We start from the raw sequence: 18,197 nt of genomic DNA, 5'->3' as shown, positions 1-18,197 counted from the left end.
GCCGCTAGCCCCAGCCTTGAATCCTGCTGGCTCATTGAAGGCCAAATCAGGATTCTCATTGGGCGTCGAGCCCATTGCAAGTCCCCTGGCCCGCTGCTCCTGGTGAGGTCAGATTCTCTCCAAGAGAAGCTGAGAACCTGATCAGAACTAATTTAAATGCATTTAATTATTATTACAGAGTTTGAGGCCAGATGTTCCAGCCTCCCATTATGCTCCCCCCCCCCCCCCCCCCCCGCTGCTGGAAGTCCCGCAGGTGCCAATCTCTCATGGTCCTGACAAGCAAGGACCAGGCACTGTGGATGCCAAGGGGCAAGGAGATGCATTCTGGCTTCAAATGTCCCCATGAGCTCCTTTGCCACTGTCAGGCTGTGTGGAGGGTGGGGGGGAGGTGACAGTCCCTCAAAGGACCTAGGGGTTGGAGTGCTTCAGCTGGGGAGAAGGGGGTTGACCTCAGGGTCTCCCAAGGATGAGGGATAAGGCTCTCATGGCTGGACTTCTCCTTGTTGTCCTGGTAAACGTGGATGGTGGATTCTTTATTATTGTTTTCTTTAAAACCTTTGAAGTGGCCTGGTCTCATTATAATCTATGCCCCCTGAACACTGGAAGCCTTGAAACGCACAGCAGCACTCCATTCTACAGTAGCGATTGCCCTTGGTTGATTTCAGAAGTCCTGGGTGCAACCGGCACTCTTTGAAGTGCTTTGATTTCTTTTATGTTAAAACAATTTATTCAAATACATTACAATATTATCCAAATATGCTATAAATTATAATCCAAATACATCATAATTTCAATTCATTTTACCAGCCTCTTCAAAACAGGTGCTACTGAAACATGGTTTAGGATTGAGTATTAACAGGCTACAGAATTGGTCCGTTTCCTTATCAATTGAGAAAGTGGCCAATTCCCTATTAACTGTCACCTATATTGAACGAACTGCCACAGTCAATCTTAACACAAAACCATGGCAACCCCATTAACATGGTAGGCAGCCAGCACCAGCCTCTTTTCTACAAAGGTTAATAGCTTGAATGCTTTTACACAATGGTAAATTGTTAAAACAACAGGCTGATATCGTAATATCTACAGCAAATATACCTCTCGCAATAAAAACAGTTCATATTCTTGTAGTTTAATGTTTATTTATTATTAGTGTTAGACAGTTATTATTAAACATTTTTAAAACAGCCGTTGTATATAGTCTCACATTCTTAACAAAACACAGAAAATGTGCATATCCTCTGTGTTTGTATAAGAGATCACATTCTCGATGACTCTGAATGTCATATGTTTTTATTCTTAATCCAAACTAAAATTTGTCACATAAGACTACTCACCAATTTGTTGCACAGCATTCTGTTAGCTGTATTTCAGTTATGGTAATCTGTCTTTGGGTTAGAGGTTTTGGGCCAAGTCCCTCGACAGAACCATGAGTGCAATATCTAGACTGGCTATCAGTGAAGTGCTACAATGTCGGAGGTGCAATCTTTTGGACGAGACAAACAAGACCCACCTGCCTTTTCAGATGGATGGAAATGATCTCTCAGCAGTATTTCAAAGATGAACAGGAGTACTCCTCAGTGTCCTGGCCAATGCTTATCCCTCAACCACCATCGCAAAAAGAGACTGGCATAGAACTTCCAATCTCCGGATGGTCAAACTATCCGCCAAGATGAGCTTGAGCTCTTGAAAGTTTGAACATACTAACCATACAAAAATTGCCTGGGAAGTTTGGACTTCCAGTGAGCAGTTCCTCTGCGTATGGAAGTCTTCACAGAAGTCTCCAATTCGTGAGTTAGTTGGAGACTTTGGATGGTTCCAGTTCACTTATCTGAATGGTTAACCGTGAAAAGTTTAGGAGGATTAAAACCAGTTTTGACTCTTGGGTAATTATATTGCTGACACATCGACCTGGCTACTCCACAACCTCTGTCACTGCCCGCCCCCCCTCCGCCACCCACCCAACCATATTATTTCCTACTGTAACTCACCCTACCCCCTCATCCACCCACCTGCCATCCTGCCCCCACCCACTTACCTGCCACTATGCCCCCTCACTCATCCACCTGCCCCCCTTCCTCCCCATCCTCCCACCTGCCATCCTATCCCCTTACCTATTTACTTTACATACTTGCCTTTCCACCGTAGCTTCTCAAAGTGCCTTTGGAACCTTCAAGCTCTCTGCTTACTAAACTACAACAGCTGGTGACTTAGAAAAAGGGAGTAGTTTGACTTCCCCTGACAATTTTGCACTGTGAAGAAGGAGTCCGCAAACAGGTATACTCCACATTTCTGAAGAGGCCCTGTTTGGAAGTCCGGCCAAAAATGCGGAACTCCATCTTAGTGCAAAGAAATAGGGGTCTTGTTTGTCTCGTCCAAAAGATTGCACCTCCGACATTGTAGCACTTCACTGATAGCCAGTCTCGATATTGCACTCATGGTTCTGTCGAGGGACTTGGTCCAAAACATCTAACTCAAATACAGATTACTATAACTGAAATACAGCTAACAGAATGCTAGTGAGAATCCAATGGTAATTGCCATTCCTCAGAATACTCGATCTAGTCCAACCTTTTCGCTCAGGAGGTCATAGTTGTGATATGAAGTGTTGCATTTTGATAGGAGGAACACGGGGAAAGACAATGCAAAATAAAGGGTGAAAACCTTAAGGGGGTGCAGGAGCAGAGGGACCTGGGGATATATGTGCATAAGTCACTGAAGGTGGCAGGCCAGGTAATGCAGTTAATAAAGCATTTAGTATCCTCAGCTTTATTAATAGGTGCATAGGGTACAAGAGCAAGGAGGTTATACTGAACTTATACAAGACACTAGTGAGACCAACTAGTTAGCTGGAATATTTTGTACAGTTCTGGGCGCCACACTATCGGGAGGATGTGAACGCATTGGAGAAAGTGCAGAAGGGGTTTACAGGAATGGTTCCAGGGATGAGACATTTCAATTATGAGCATGAATTGAAGAGGTTGGGACTGTTCTCCTTAGAAAGAAGTAGGCTAAGAGGAGGTTTGATAGAGATGTTCAAAACCATGAAGGGCTCAACAAAGTAGAGAGGGAGAAACTGCTCCCACTCAGAAGGATCAAGAACAGGTTGAAAGTAATTCTTTTTTTTAATCCATTTATGGGATGTGGGCATTGCTGGCTGGACTGGCATTTATTGCCCATCCCTGAGGGCATTTCTGTGGATCTGGAGTCACATGTTGGCCAGACCAGGTAAAGATAACCGATTTCCTTCCCGAAAGAACATTAATAAACCAGATGGGTTTTTATGATCAGCGATAATGGTTTCATGGTCATCATAAGATTTTTGTTTTAATTCCAGATTTTTATTGAATTCAAATTTCACCATCTGCAATAGTGGGATTTGAACCTGGGGCCCCCAAGATCATTACCCTGAGTTTCTGAAATACTAGCCCAGTGACAGTACCACTACTTCGCCACCTTCCCTGGCTTCCTGGCCACCATCCCTGCCATATCATCGCTTCCCTTGGCCGGGAAGACCTCAGCACACTCTCCAATGCCAATATTTGCTGCTCCTCTAATCAGAGACTGTTTCTCTCCCTCACTTGTTGCTAATAGGCTGATTAGTGAGCCTATCAGAAGAAAATGTGGGAGAGGTTCATAGCATTTCAAAAATAATGCATTGATTATAAAGTGCTTTGGGACCGCCTGAAATCGTGTTGGGGGCTATAAAAATGCAAATCTGCCTTTAGTCTAGTTTGTATTTCTATATTCACAAAATGAAGGAAATGAATGAATTCAATATTTGGAGAAATGATTGAGAAGCTTTAAAATGCACTTAATACTGGGATGAAGGGCTTACCTAATGAATAAAGGTTGAATAGATAATGGCTATACACATTGGAGTTTAGAAGAATGAGAGGTTGTCTTGTAGAAAAACATCTAAGATCCTGAGGATACATGATAGGGTGGATACCAGGTGGGGAATTCCTCAGGTGGGGGAGCTTAGAACCTGTGCACACAGTTGAAGAATAAGAAGTCTCTCTTTTAAGGCAGAGTTGAGGAATATTTCTTTCCCCTCAGAGAGTCATTCATATGTAGAATCCTCTTCCCGAGAAAGCAGTGGAGACTATTGAATTTATTTAAGACTGAGTTAGTTAGATTGTTGATGGTTGATCGTTATGTGTGACAGGCAAGAAAATGGAATTGAGACCACAAATAGATCGGCTATGATCTTATCAAATGGCAGTGCAGGCTCGAAGAGCAGAATAGCTGCCTACTCCTGCTCCTAAATTCTATGTTCCTAATCTTAATAAACTGGATACCATTTTCTTGGCTGCTTTACATGAATTAGTAAGGTATTTTGATGAAAACCTCCCTGTCTTTACTTCTCAAAGTTCATTACAATCTCATAGGCATGGCCATAGATGAGCAATGTCTCAATGCTGTAGCTTCATTTTTTGTTCATGAAAGTCTGAATTCTGAAAATGTACCTTTTACTTTAAAGTCATTTTACCAATCTTCATAAAAATCTAAAAAAAAATGCTATCCAAGTACTATAGTATTTGTTAGTGTTCTACAGCAGTGACATTTAGATAGTAGGGGTAAGATAGTGTAATTGCATGGTACTGAATTGGTATGTGATATTGCAGTTTGGAATTGAAATAAATACACGTATAAGATAGCACCAAAAATGAAACTGAAAGCTGGTGGATTTCCATTAAAATGCAACTGGTTCATTAATGTCCTTTAATGAAGAGATTTAATAATGAGTTAGTCTGATCTGCCCATAGCTCCACTCCCACACTACGTGGTTGACTCTTAATGCCCTCAGGACAAATAGGGAAAGCAATAAATAAAGCCGTACCAGTACTGGCCACGTTCTAAGGACGCTTTTAAAAATTTGTTGAATTAATATGAATGGGCAGAATATTAAAATAATTGTATTAAAATCAAAATGCAATTATGATTGAATTAATGTGGATGTTTTCCCTACAGGAGTCAGTTCAACAAATTCATTAGAATTCAATTCACGTCAAATTTCTAGTTAATTATCGCCACCCACATTAAAGCTGCTCCTACTACATTAATTTCTTCTTGGGTCTCTTTTAATGTGATTTTGCTTCCTATCCATACCCTAACTATTCATTTAAAACAAGTGCTGACCAGGTTGTATTTGCTCCTGTTAAACACATTTCAAAATATGTAAAGTTGAACTTAAAAGGGGAATTTAATTGAAACAATTTTGCAGCTTTCATGCTAATTTTCTGGTGCTAACCAGCAAATTTAATGTATTCAGTTTCACAACTTACCATGAAGGGATTTGAACTCTTAACCGCTAGATTACTGTACGATCTGAGAGTAACTGGTTTATTATATAAACAAATACTATAGTATTCAGGGAGCATTTTTCTTTGTTTCTACGGATGCATGAACTTTAGGGATAAACAGCTCAATATCAGAACTTGCAGATTAGAGGGTATAGTTGAGACTGAGGAAGAATGCAACATAATACAAAAATAAATCGTAAATCTTGCAGACCGAGCACTTAAGTGGCAAATTAACTTTAGCATAGATAAACGGGAGATGATGGACTTCTGTTTGAAAAACAGAAATATCAATTACACTTCAGAAAATAAGAAATTGAATGGGTCAGAAATATTGATTCCATGTGGAAGGAATGTATGAACAGAAGTAGGCAATTCAGCCCCTTGAACATGTTTGGCCATCGAGTGAGATTCTAGCTGATCTGTACCTTGACTCCATTCACCTGCCTTGGCTCCATACCTTTTTGTTCCTTTTTGGGAAAAAATATCTGTTGTAAATTGAGCTAGTAGTTACTGCTTTTTGTAAAAGAGTTTCATATTTTTACAATCTTTGGCATCCCTCCTGAATGGCATGGCTGTAATTTTAATGCTCTGTTGCCTTATCCTAGACTCCCCTACCAGAGGTATACATTCACTTTATTTACCCTGTCAATTACTTTGAAAATCCTAAAAATCCCAATCAGATTGCCCCTTAATTCTACATTTCAGGAAATACAAGCCTTGCTTATGTAACCTCTCCTCATAATCTAACCTTTAGAGCTTTGTTATCATTCTGGGATATTTATATTGCACCTCTTCCAAAAACATGATATCCTTTCTCAGGTGCAATGCCCAGAAAGAACTGTTCATTATACTCCAGATATGGCCTAACTAGGGCTTGGTATAGCTGTAGCAAAACCTGTTATGATTTTATTTATGGGTTAGGTGTATTAATGGCAAAGCCAGAAGTTATAGTCCCTCCCTAACTGTCCTTCAGATGTTGATATTGGGCTGCCTCCATGAATGACTGCAGTCCACATGGTGAAGGCACATCAAATTTGCTGCCAGATAGGAAGTTCCAGAATTTTGACCCAGAAACAGTGATTACGGCCACGATTCTCCCAAAAGTGCTGAATTGGCGGGAAATCTGTTCTAAAGCCTGACTGTTTTCTCAGTTCAGTTTCTCACCTGAATCTCCACACACTGTGCACTCCAGAGGTCCCAATCGTGAATCTCATTAAAAATCCAGGGGCGGGGCCTATTCGCGCCGGAGTCTGACAGTTCTGGAACTCTGTGCATGCGCAGTGGACCCAATCTGTCAGACTCCCCAGTCCGGGATCCCTGCAATGCTGCCCCTCCAGTGCCCCTGCCCCACGGCCCAATCGCAGCCCCAACAACAATTCCTGGTCCAGCCCTTTCCCCCTACCCCCATTTCCGCCCCAATCGCTGCCCTCTGTCCATCCCAGACCGATCCTGTCTGCAGAGTGTTAGCGGGACCGCCCACCCCCACCGATCACCCCCGAGGCCCCGCCCACAATTGGCCCTGCCCCAGGGCTGCCTCCTGGGCATGGGCACTTTGCCCCTTGGGCAGTGCCAGGGGACACAGGCTGGCACTGCCAGGGTGCCCATGCCCAGGGGGCACCACCCCCTGCCACCCAACCCCCTGGAGGGCCCTGATTGCCCCCCTTCATTCCGGCGGGGTCTCCCACTAATTCCCTGAACGCGGGGAGCAAGTCTAAACCCCGCCGGAATGAAGTACTCCTGGCGGGGTGGGAGATTCAATTGGGACCTGAAAGTTCTTGATAATTAGATTGAAAATACATTTAAAACATATTAAAAACAGATTCAAATGACTTGCCTGCCTTCCCGCCGGTTTCCAGCATGGTCTGACCGGTGACTGTTCGCCGGCTCTTGTAGATGCGCATGTATTCCCAGCGCATGCACAAATCCCAGTACAAGGCTGGCAACGCGCATCTCCCACCTCGACCCGCCAGATAAGTTGCAGGTCACAATGGGAGAATCGCAGCCTATATTTCCAAGTCAGGATTTTCTGATTTGGAGGAGAACTTGGAGGTAGTGGTGTTTCCATTTGCCTGCAACCCATGTTCTTCTAGGCAGTAGAGATTATGGGTTTGGCATTTGCTGTTGAAGCCTTAGCCTGTTTCAGCAGTATAACTTGTAGATGTTTAACAGTACAACTACAGTGCACAGATTTTTTTATTTTTCCCCCCCCCCTCCCCTCCCCCACAGGATGTTAATGGTGGGGGTTTCAAATATGATAATGCCATTGAATGTCAAGTCTAGATGGTTAGACTCTCTTTTTGAAAATGGTCATTGTCTGGCACTTGTTAACATCACAAGCCTGAATTTTGTCCATGTCTTGCAGCATGCAAGCACGGACTGCTTCAGTATGTGAGGAATTCATCAAGGTCGCACTCATTCAAATACTGCCTTGATACCAAGGGCAGTCATTCCTCACCTATGGAATTCAGTTCCTTTGCCCATGTGTGGAGCAAGGGCGTAATGAGATCTGGAGCCAAATAGTTCTGGCAGAACTTGAATTGAGCATCAGTGAACAGATTATTGATGACTAAGCGGGTGGCAAAGATTTTAAACTAATTGGGGGAGGGGAGGAGTTTGTGTGTGTGTGTGTGTGTATGTGGATCTAAATATACAAGCCAGTAGGGCCTAGAAAAATAAAGGACAGACATTGATTGCAAGAGAATGAACAGCATTATAGAAAGGAGTCTAAAAAGTTAACCATAAAATCAGAGGAAAATGAATTAAAGTGTCTGCACAGCTCACGGTGTCTGTAATAAAACATGAGAGCGGGAGGCAATCAAGGTTTGGGTGGAACTGGGCATAATAGGAATTACTGAGACATGGCTACAGAAAACTCTGGATTGAAAATTAAACGTTGCTGAGTATCACATATTTAGAAAAGATGTTGAAGGAAAACAGGGAGGTGGAGTAGCTGTATTTATTTGGTATAATATAATGGCAGTATGAAAAAGGAGGACAGCTATCAGCAAGACCAAAATAGAATCCATTTGAATAGAGGTAAAAAAAGAATCAATCGCACTAATCTGTGTAACCCACAGACTACCTAATAATGGAAAGGAGGTGGAGGAAGAAATATGCAGACAAATTAGGGAACTGAGTAAAGGAATGATAATTATAGATGTCCTACAATGTGTACAGGAATGCTTTCTTAACCCAATATGTAAAAATCCCAACAAGGGAAGATACATTCTTGGATCTAGGAATGGGAAATGAATCAGAGCAGATAAGAAAATAAAAGTAAGAGAACATCAAGGCAATAATGACTATAACATAAAACATTTTAAGATGGTGATAGAGAAGGACAAAAGTATGAGGAAAACCAAGTTAGAGAAAAGCTGATTTTAAGGGTCTGACATTAGAACTTGGCAAAATAAAATGGCTTCTACTATTGACAAACAGCGATGTAGAATCAGAATGGAAAACATTTAAAACAGTGTTCATCAGAGTGCAGGAAAAATATATTCTGTGAAAAGAACTAATTAAAGACCAGTGGACTCCATGGATGAATAAAGACATCAGAGAACAATTGAGGGTTAGGAAAGAGGCACACATTAAGTACATATACAACAGAAGAGTGCATAATAAGAGTACATGAAGAGATTAGGAGAGAAACTATGAATTAAGTTATCAAAGAACATGAAACAAAATAGTAAAATATTTTAGACACAGTAATAAAAGAGGAAGGTTGTGATGAGAATAGGACCATTAAAGGATAAACAGGGCCATAATGGAGAAAAAAGCAAAAATATAATGTAATTATTTTGCTTTGATATTTACTAGGGCAGTAGAACAGGTAGATAAGACATTGAATAATGACATAAGCAATGACAAGTAGATTTAAAATTAAAAAGGAGATGTATTGAATAATCTAAATAAACTCTCAGTAGAAAGATCCTGGTCTGCATGGAGTGCATCCATGTATTTTGCACGAATCTAGGGAAGAGTTAGACAGATTACTACACATAATTAGCAGTTAGTTGAAATGATGTGCCAGAATGACTGGCAGATAGCTAATGCAATTCCTATATTTAAGAAGGAGTATAGGACACGCCCAGGGAATTATAGACCAATCAGCTTAACCTCAGTAGTAGGAAAAATAATGGAATCCCTGCTAAAAGAGAGAATAGACAAACCACTAGAAATTTTAAAAAGTACATAATAATGCATGGTCATCATGGATTTCAGTAATATTGCTTGATCAAACTGATTTGAATTATTTGCGGAGGTAACAGAAAGCACAGGCAAGTGGTTGAAATATATCTGGCTTTTCAGAGGTCCTTCAATAAGGTGCCCCATAATAGACTGATGAATAAGGTCAGTGGGTGTGGAGTTGGGGGACAAGTGACAATAGATTGTTAGCTGGCTTCACAACAGAAAGCAGAAGGAGTAAAGGGTAGATATTCAGAATGACAGACAGTGGCAAGTGATGTTCTGCAAGCATTGATGCTACGACCACTGCTGTTCATAATTTACATTAACGATTTGGACTTTGGAACCTAAAACACAATTTCTCAATTTGTGAATAATATCAAATTGGGGAGATGGTCAAATCTGTGAGGAGGACTGCAACAAATTATGGGAGATTAATCAACTTGCAGAATGGGAAAATTGTTGGCAAATTAAAGTTCAAGAAGAGGTAATTTTGGAAGGAAGAATAGAGAGGTAATTTATTACTTGGAAGATTCAAGTCCAGATGATTAAAAAAGGGATCTCTAAAAGTTGTGCCACAGGTTAGCAAGGCCATAAAAAATCATGAAGAATAAGAATGGAAACATTTAAAATGGTGTTCGTCAAGACTACAGAAATAGATATGTTCCGCTTTTTTTCCAGAGGAATAGAGTTGAAAAGTAAGCCTGTTTTGAACCTTAGTTAAACCACACTTAAGGTGCATGCAGTTCTGATCAGTAATACAAAAAGGATATAAAACACAGGAAAGGTGTAGAGAAGATTTACAAGAGTGATACGATAAATACGTTGGTACACATATCAGTAAGGAATTGACAGGCTGAATCTCTTTCTCTCTTGGAAAAAAGACTGAGGGGAGACCTAATAGATGTCTTTAAAGTTATGGAAGGTTTTGATTGCATGGATACTGTGAGAATGTTTCCTCCTGTGGGGAAGATCAATATAAGATAGTCACCAAGAAATCCAAGAGGAAATTCAGAAGGAACGGATTTATTCAAAGAGTGGTGAGAATGTGGAACCCACTACCACCGAGTGGTTGAAGTGAATCATATAGATGCATTTAAGGGAAAGTTATACATGCATATGAGAGAGAAGCAAATAGATAGTTATAATTGGGAGATTTTGATAAGGATGGGAGGAGACTTAAGTGGAACATAAGCACCATCATGGACTGGTTGGGCTGAATGACCTGTGTTTGTACAGTATTTTCTATGTAATGTAATCCTATCTAGCAAGTGCATTCTAATGACATTGTTGAGAACCCTTTTCATAACTTTACTGCTGACTAAGATTAAGCTGATTTGGTCTGATGGGATGTGTCTTGCTTTTGCTGGATAGGACATATCTGAGCAATTTTGCACTTTGTCAGCTGCAGCTGTTTCTGGAACACAAGTCTTCAACTGGGATGTTACCAAGGCCCACAACCTTTCCTGTATCCATTGTGTTCAGCTGCTTCTTGATATCGTGTGGATAGTACTAAATTGGCTGAAGACTAATTTCTGTAGTGGTAGGGATTTCCGGAAGATCACTCACTCGGCACTTCTGACTGAAAATGGTTTCAAAAGCTTTATCCTCATCTTTTGAGTTGCACCATCATTGAGGAAAGAAATGTTCATGGAGCCTCCCCCTCCTGTTGGTTGTTTAATTGTCCACCATCGTTCACAACTGAATGTGGGAAGGCGAGGAAGCTTTGATCTGCTCTGCTGGATGTACAATCACTTATCTCTGTCTATTGCATGCTGCTTCAGATGTTCAGTATGCATATAGCCTCAAGCTGTACCTTCATCAGATTGGCAGCTAATTTTTAGATGGGCCTGGTGCTGCTCATGTGTGCTCTTATGCTACACATCTTATTGAACAAACGATTTGTCCCCTGGCTTGATAGTAATGGTAGAGTGAGGGAAATGCCTGGCCATGAGGTTACAGATTGTGGTGGTATATAGTTCCACTACAGACGATGATGATGATTGCCCAAAGTGGATACTGAGTTTTGAGCTACTAGATCTGTTCTGAATCTGAACCAGTTAGTGTGGTGATAATGCATAGTGGGCTGAACGTGCTTTTGTTGCATCTGGTGCCTATGTCAATAGCAGGTGGTCCATCCACTTTTATTCCTACTGTTTTTTGCTGCAACTTGATGCAGCATACTTAGTTTGCAAGGCCATTCTAGAGAGCAGTATAAGAGCAGCAGATTTTCTTCCTTTTATTGATATCGTGCTCACTTATTATGGAGACAAATAATCCATTATACTTTTTGATTTGTTTGTACCTAACTGCTGCATTTTTGTCACCCATGTTCATGGATCCCCAAATCACTTTAGACATCCATAGTTCCCAGGTTTTTGCTATTTAAGTAATCCACAGGTCCATCAATTTTTTGGTCTAAAGGGGATGACGTCACACTTACCCAGCATCAAAATCCACCTACTACAGTTTCTTGTTGCATTTATGGCTCTATCTATAAAGCTCATTACCCCACCAATCTTTGTGCCATCTGCAAATTTGGATACATGGCCTTTTGCTGTCAGCCGAAGGAAGTACCTGACTCGTCGCTGATGCATGTGTGATCCAATAGCCTGCCCTGACACTAATTTCACACATGTTGTATGGTCCTGTTGGTGAGATACCAAAGAAGTGTCAAAGATTACGGAATTCAACCTTACCACGAGGAAGAAATGGGCAAGACTGTCAAAATAAAATACAGTGGAAAAACCTGAAAGAAATGGGTGTCCAGTTCGTAAGATAATACGTGAAGTTAATCTGCCATCATCAAATGCTATTCTGAAGGCCTTATGCCCTGATTTTAACCTAAAGCATTCAGCGAGAACAAGGTGCTTTCAGTTAAGCCTGAATGACACCCTGCCAGCTTTCAGCTGTGCAGAGGTCAATGGAGTGTAAAATCAGGAGGAAATCAGGCATTCACCCCAAACCTGCTGCATTATGACCGGGAGAGTTATATTAAAATCAGGGCTTTAGTATTGTTCCCATCAGGTGAGGAGGGGGTAGAATCGTTCCCAATTGTTTCCCTCTCTTCATCAGCAGGTTTTTTTAAAAACAATATTTTGCCACTTCAATATTTAACTGATTCCATACTGTGATCATAAAAGACACGATCAGACAGATTTTCTTGAATTTTAACAAATAAAAAAGGATAACCTTTATTGTACTTAACCAGGTCTAAATAAAACAAAATACACTCTGACAGGAATTTTCCAGCCGTTACCACCGGCAGCATGTTCTGGCCCCACCAACGGTAACCCCCGCTGCAGGTTCCTGAGTGGCAGAGGGTGCACCTATCCTGCCGCCAACCAATTGCAGGCCACCTCCACCATTGTGAAACACGCCATGAGCTAGGATCCCACCCTGTGTCTTTTGTGCACACGCACATACACACACACATGTACACACACACGCACGTACACGCGCACACACACGCGCACACACACCAAGTGAGTACATTTAATGAATTGTTTCCACCCAGTTGAACACCCCAGATTATTGATTTGATCCTTTGTTAATGGGGGAAGAATATGCGATTCGCTCATATTCCCCTGAGGCAATTTGCTTTTTGCAGATGTGGGATCTCCATCTCAATGGGTTGAAATGTGGAAAGTACATAATGTAAATTGTTTAGCCATCTTTGCCTGTGAGCTCTAGATGCGCTTTAGTCTTTATTTTTAAAGTTCAATCTGGGTGTCCAGCTGGCGAATTTATAGTCATTATTTGATATAGAGCATGTTTTCATGACTGTACATATAGTGAGATGAACTTAAATATTTAACCTCCCATTGAATAATAATTGACATAACTTAACCATTGAGTCTGTTTGAAGTTAATAGGAAATACGGTTTTGCTTATTTCATTCATATTTAATTATATGAAATAACATTATTATTGAATTTATTTACTGAATTCACTAAATTATTGAATTCATTTTAATTACTATCATGCAGAAACATAAATTAACCAAGTTGATCTCTTCCCAGTAACTATGACGAATTAACTTTTTATATTTAGTTATAGTTTGTTATTCAGAAGCATAGCTTGATAGATTGCTAAAGAAAAATACATTACCTTAAGAGAAGAGTTGTTACCCTAGAAATGTTCTTTGGAGAACATAATCAAATTGTCATGTTCTAGGGCTTCAAACAATTGTGTGGTGTAGCAATCTATTCCACAACATGGTTGCAGTGCTGTGCAGCTTTTAGGCTTCTATTGTTAACGTACTTTGTAATCTCCCACATCTGCATGAAATCAAATTGTCTTGAAAGATTGTTGATTGAGATCCATAGAGTGTTGATGATTTCCTTGAGTGTTGTTTAATATCATTTCTGTTAGCACAGCTTCCTTCTATCTTAAACAAAATTAGAGTAGTAAATTAACTTATTCAACACACATATTTGCAATGAGTAAATTTAGTACATATAGCATTTCACAAATGCTATTTTTTTTCTAATTGGTTATTAATCTGCAATCGAACTTTGTTGTTCAAAACGTTTTGTCCAGCAGGTTATCCGTTTAATATTCTCGAGTTGAGACTCTATTTAAGATGAATATATATTCATCGATTCCCGGCTCGGGTCACTGTCTGTGTGGAGTTTGCACATTCTCCTCGTGTCTGCGTGGGTTTCCTCTGGGTGCTCCGGTTTCCTCCCACAGTCCAAAGATGTGCGGGTTAGGTTGATTGGCTAGGTTAAAAAAATTGCCCCTTAGAGTCCTGGGATGCGTAGGTTAGAGGGATTAGCAGGTAAAATATGTGGGGGTAGGGCCTGTGTGGGATTGTGGTCGGTGCAGACTCGATGGGCCGAATGGCCTCCTTCTGCACTGTAGGGTTTCTATGATTTCTATGATATGGTAGTGTTATGTTTTAAGTTTCTACTAGGTATTTTTGTAATAGTGTATAGGTGGCAAATGGGAAGAATCCGAGTTGAAGCCAAGATGATGAACAGTGTATGTGTAAAAAGCAAATTGCTTTTGAAGTCCAATCTGCTTGTGCTAGATAAGGGGAAACTCATTTTCGATTATAAGTAGTTAAAAGCAGTATAACATTTAGCATGCTAGACAACAACCACAAAAGCTTTTTTCACAGATTTTTAATGTCATTAGAACTAATAGTATATAATAGATTCCTTTGGGCAATCATTAGTTATTTTCACTAATTTGCTGTGGAACTCATCTAGAGGTTTGAACATGTAAGTTGATATTTTTGAAACGTTTTGCTGTGACAATACAGCACAGAACAGGTTCTGAAAATTAATGTTACATTAGTAGGCATCTGACTACAAAAAATATATTTTTCATACTTTTGTATCTGTTATTTCCACTGCAAAATGTTGTGTCCACATTTATGATGGAAACTACTTATGGAATTTATCATCATGTAATCACGCTCTCATGTATGTATTGTTACTGTGCAACATGATTTTGCAGCTCCTGACCCGTGGGCCTGCTTTCAGCTAACTGCTTCCAAGTTTTCTGAAATTAGAATGAGGATTTAATTCTGTGCATCCAGATTATCCTCTGCCCTGCACCTCATCTGAAGACCACATTATGTAGTGCACTACTTAAGTCAAGATTTATATCTTCAAATTATTTATACGTTATTAACATTGAAAGCAAGGTTTAACAATGATTATTTCATTTCCTTCCCAGTTCTCAGTGGATTGTGTTCCAATGATTGTCCAGACAAGGTCACTGTAAGTAATGCTTTATTATCTATATTAGGCACTGTAACTTTCACTTTAGTTGCAAACCTTTTAAAGATGGTGAAACGTAACACTGACTTCTGAAAAATATTTGACATACAGCACAATTAAGCAGTTTATATTCCAGCTAGATGGCTCCAAGAAAAACATTTCCCTGTACATTCTACAATGAAATTGCAATACAAAAGTTATATTAGAAAATTTAAAAATCCAAATTATTAAATGCTGTTCTGTTGATTACAGTACAATGTAAGATGGGAACAATTTTTGAGTAAACTAGAGTGGCAATGTTTCTTTGAAGGCTTAATGAATAATCACATAGACATTACAAGTGAATCCAATGTGGAAACGTCTATTGTGTTATGCAAAACTTAGTGTTTTTTTATAAGTTTTCCGTACTCTATAAGGTTAGCCAGATTCAAATAATCAATTACACATAGTATATTGTATTTTTGGCAATTGTTTTCTCAAATCATAGTCACTCTTGTTCAAATAATCTAGGTTTAGTTGATCTGGATAAGGGAAAGGAATCTGATTGTAGTTCTATCCTAGTCAAAATCATAAGGCCCTATTTTACCATTTTGATTCTAAGTGCTGGGCGGACTTGAAACTGGGAGTTTTTCAGATCCGACTTTTAGACCCATTCTGAGGCACCCCCATACGCACTCTGCCTGAAAAAATATCAGTGATTCCGAATCGCGCTGCACAAGCCTGTGAGTGGGACTTAACAAGCCCAAAACCCTGCAGCTCCGATCGGTGCCTCCAACTGCGCATGCGCAGAAAATAAATGATAGAATGTCGCTCCCCTGCCACATCCCTCCTGGGCCGGATAATGCCTCCCCATGGACATTGGACACCCCCCAACATTACTGCCCCCATATCCCCCCCACTCCCTCACCACCTAGACCAATCGTGGGACCCTCCCCCTATTTCTCCCCCACCGGTCTCGGGCAGAGTGGCAGCAGACCCCCCTTCCCCTCCACTGATCTCAGGCAGAGTGGCAGCAGACCCCCCCTCCCCTCTACTGATCTCAGGCAGAGTGGCAGCGGGCTCCCCTTCCTCCCCCACCGATCTCAAGCAGAGAGCCGTCGGACGCTCGGCACTTACCTCCTCACTAACTGGAGCGCCCGAATTGGACTTATATTGAGCCATGTCTGTTTCGCACCGATTCTGGATGGACGAACGCGGTGGTCAAGGGGGGAGTGCCGGTAAAGTTGGGTGTGCAGCCCATTAAGTCAATTGAAATTGGGTTTTTCAGGCACGATCCCGATCGCGGCCATTTTCAGGCCTTAGTAAAGGGGGAATCGGCGTGGAAGTGGACACGGATCGCGCTACTCGCCTCACGCCTGACTTTACCAAGTTTTCTCACCCAAAAACGGGTGTAATGTGATGGTAAAATCGGGACGATAGAGTCAGAATGGCTCCAGATGTTTTCAAAATATGAACCAAACTATGCCGGCATTTTGCTTAGAAAGTAAGCATCTTTTGTTTTGGAACATTGAACATAGAAAAACTACAGCACAAACAGACCCTTCGGCCCACAAGTTGCGCCGAACATGTCCCTACCTACTAGGCTTACCTATAACCCTCTATCTTACTAACTTCCATGAACTTATCCAAAAGTCTCTTAAAAGACCCTATTGAATCCGCCTCCACCACCACTACCGGCAGCCGATTCCACGCACCCACCACCCTCTGAGTGAAAAACGTACCCCTAACATCCCCTCTGTACCTACTCCCCAGCACCCTAAACCTGTGACCTCTTGTGGCAACCATTTCAGCCCTGGGTAAAAGCCTCTGAGAATCCACTCTATCAATCCTCTCAACATCTTATACACTATTATACACTTACTTTGTTGTCTTGAAAAAGATGAACAATGATGTTACTCACCTATCTGTACCATAGAGAGGTTATGAGTTCTTTGGCATAGTAATCAATCTGAATTACACTGAGATAAGCAAGTGGTGAAAATGACCTTAAAAAAAATGTCCTTACCACCTTTGGCAAGTTCGGTGTTGTACAAAACATAAACCTAACTAATGATGGAGGAATATTGTAATCCTATTTGGCAGGCTGCTGAGAAAATCCATCTTTTTCTCTTGGACTCAATCCAATCCTTCAAAGATTTCAAGACCATTGGATTTAAGAGGAATATCCTACTCCCATTTCTGAATCCAACTTTTCCAAAATTAAAAAGGTGTGGTGAGGCTATCTGTGTTCAATTAGAATATGTGTGGAACAGAACAGGAATTGCGAGCATTTAAGTTAAATCTCTATTTTTACTACCAGAAACCTAAGAGCTGCAGCCGAAGCTCAATATTCTGTTTCAATCTCAAAAACACAAAATTGAGTAGCAAACCTTCACACGCACTATCGCCTGACGTATCCTTTCTCAGTTCACACTAACCAGCATCAGAAATAAAATTTTAAATGCAAAGTTGCTGATCATTGTAAAACATTGTCTGCTGGAGTATGATATTTCCCTACTGTTGAGCCTCTTTCAAATGTTTGCATTTTCCTCCTTTTAAAGATTGGGAGAAAACATTGAGGTGACCCTTTTAGCAATCCTCAAACTTAGAAATAACTTAGAAAATATTAATCTTTATAATTGTGTAATTTTCCAAATTCAATCTTTAGTATATGAAAGGTTTTACTTTCCTCCAATCCACTTCATTACCGCACCTAACAATAAAACCAATCATCATTTCTTCCTTCAGATTTATTTTCCTTTTCTCCTTGGGGTATTATCTCTATATTCATGTCAGTCAAATCTGTAAATAAGTTCCACTGATACCCTGTGTTCAGTGATGCCTAGGTTGAAACTTTTGCTCTCAATTTATTTTGAGAGCATTGAGTGAAATCGATGCACATGTGGCATAATCCAAGTTTTACAAAGTTTTGTGAAGCAAGCTTATACTAGCAAATAAAGGATTGTAAAGACATGGTCTGTATCATTAATAG

At 40.6% G+C, this 18,197-nt stretch overlaps 1 protein-coding gene across 1 annotated transcript in view; it reads left to right on the top strand.

Annotated features, from left to right (window-relative positions):
* The window catches only part of itfg1 (integrin alpha FG-GAP repeat containing 1), a 274,792-nt gene that overhangs the window by 176,548 nt on the left and 80,047 nt on the right, over positions 1–18,197 (top strand). The window contains exon 13 of the mRNA XM_078210834.1: positions 15,183–15,226. Within this exon, the coding sequence (XP_078066960.1) occupies positions 15,183–15,226 (44 nt within the window). The remainder of the gene's footprint in view (positions 1–15,182; positions 15,227–18,197) is intronic.

This window comes from Mustelus asterias, chromosome 4, assembly GCF_964213995.1.
Source record: "Mustelus asterias chromosome 4, sMusAst1.hap1.1, whole genome shotgun sequence".
NCBI lineage: Eukaryota > Metazoa > Chordata > Chondrichthyes > Carcharhiniformes > Triakidae > Mustelus > Mustelus asterias.
Note: the sequence above shows the minus strand (reverse complement) of the source record. Positions and strands in the feature narration are given on the sequence as shown.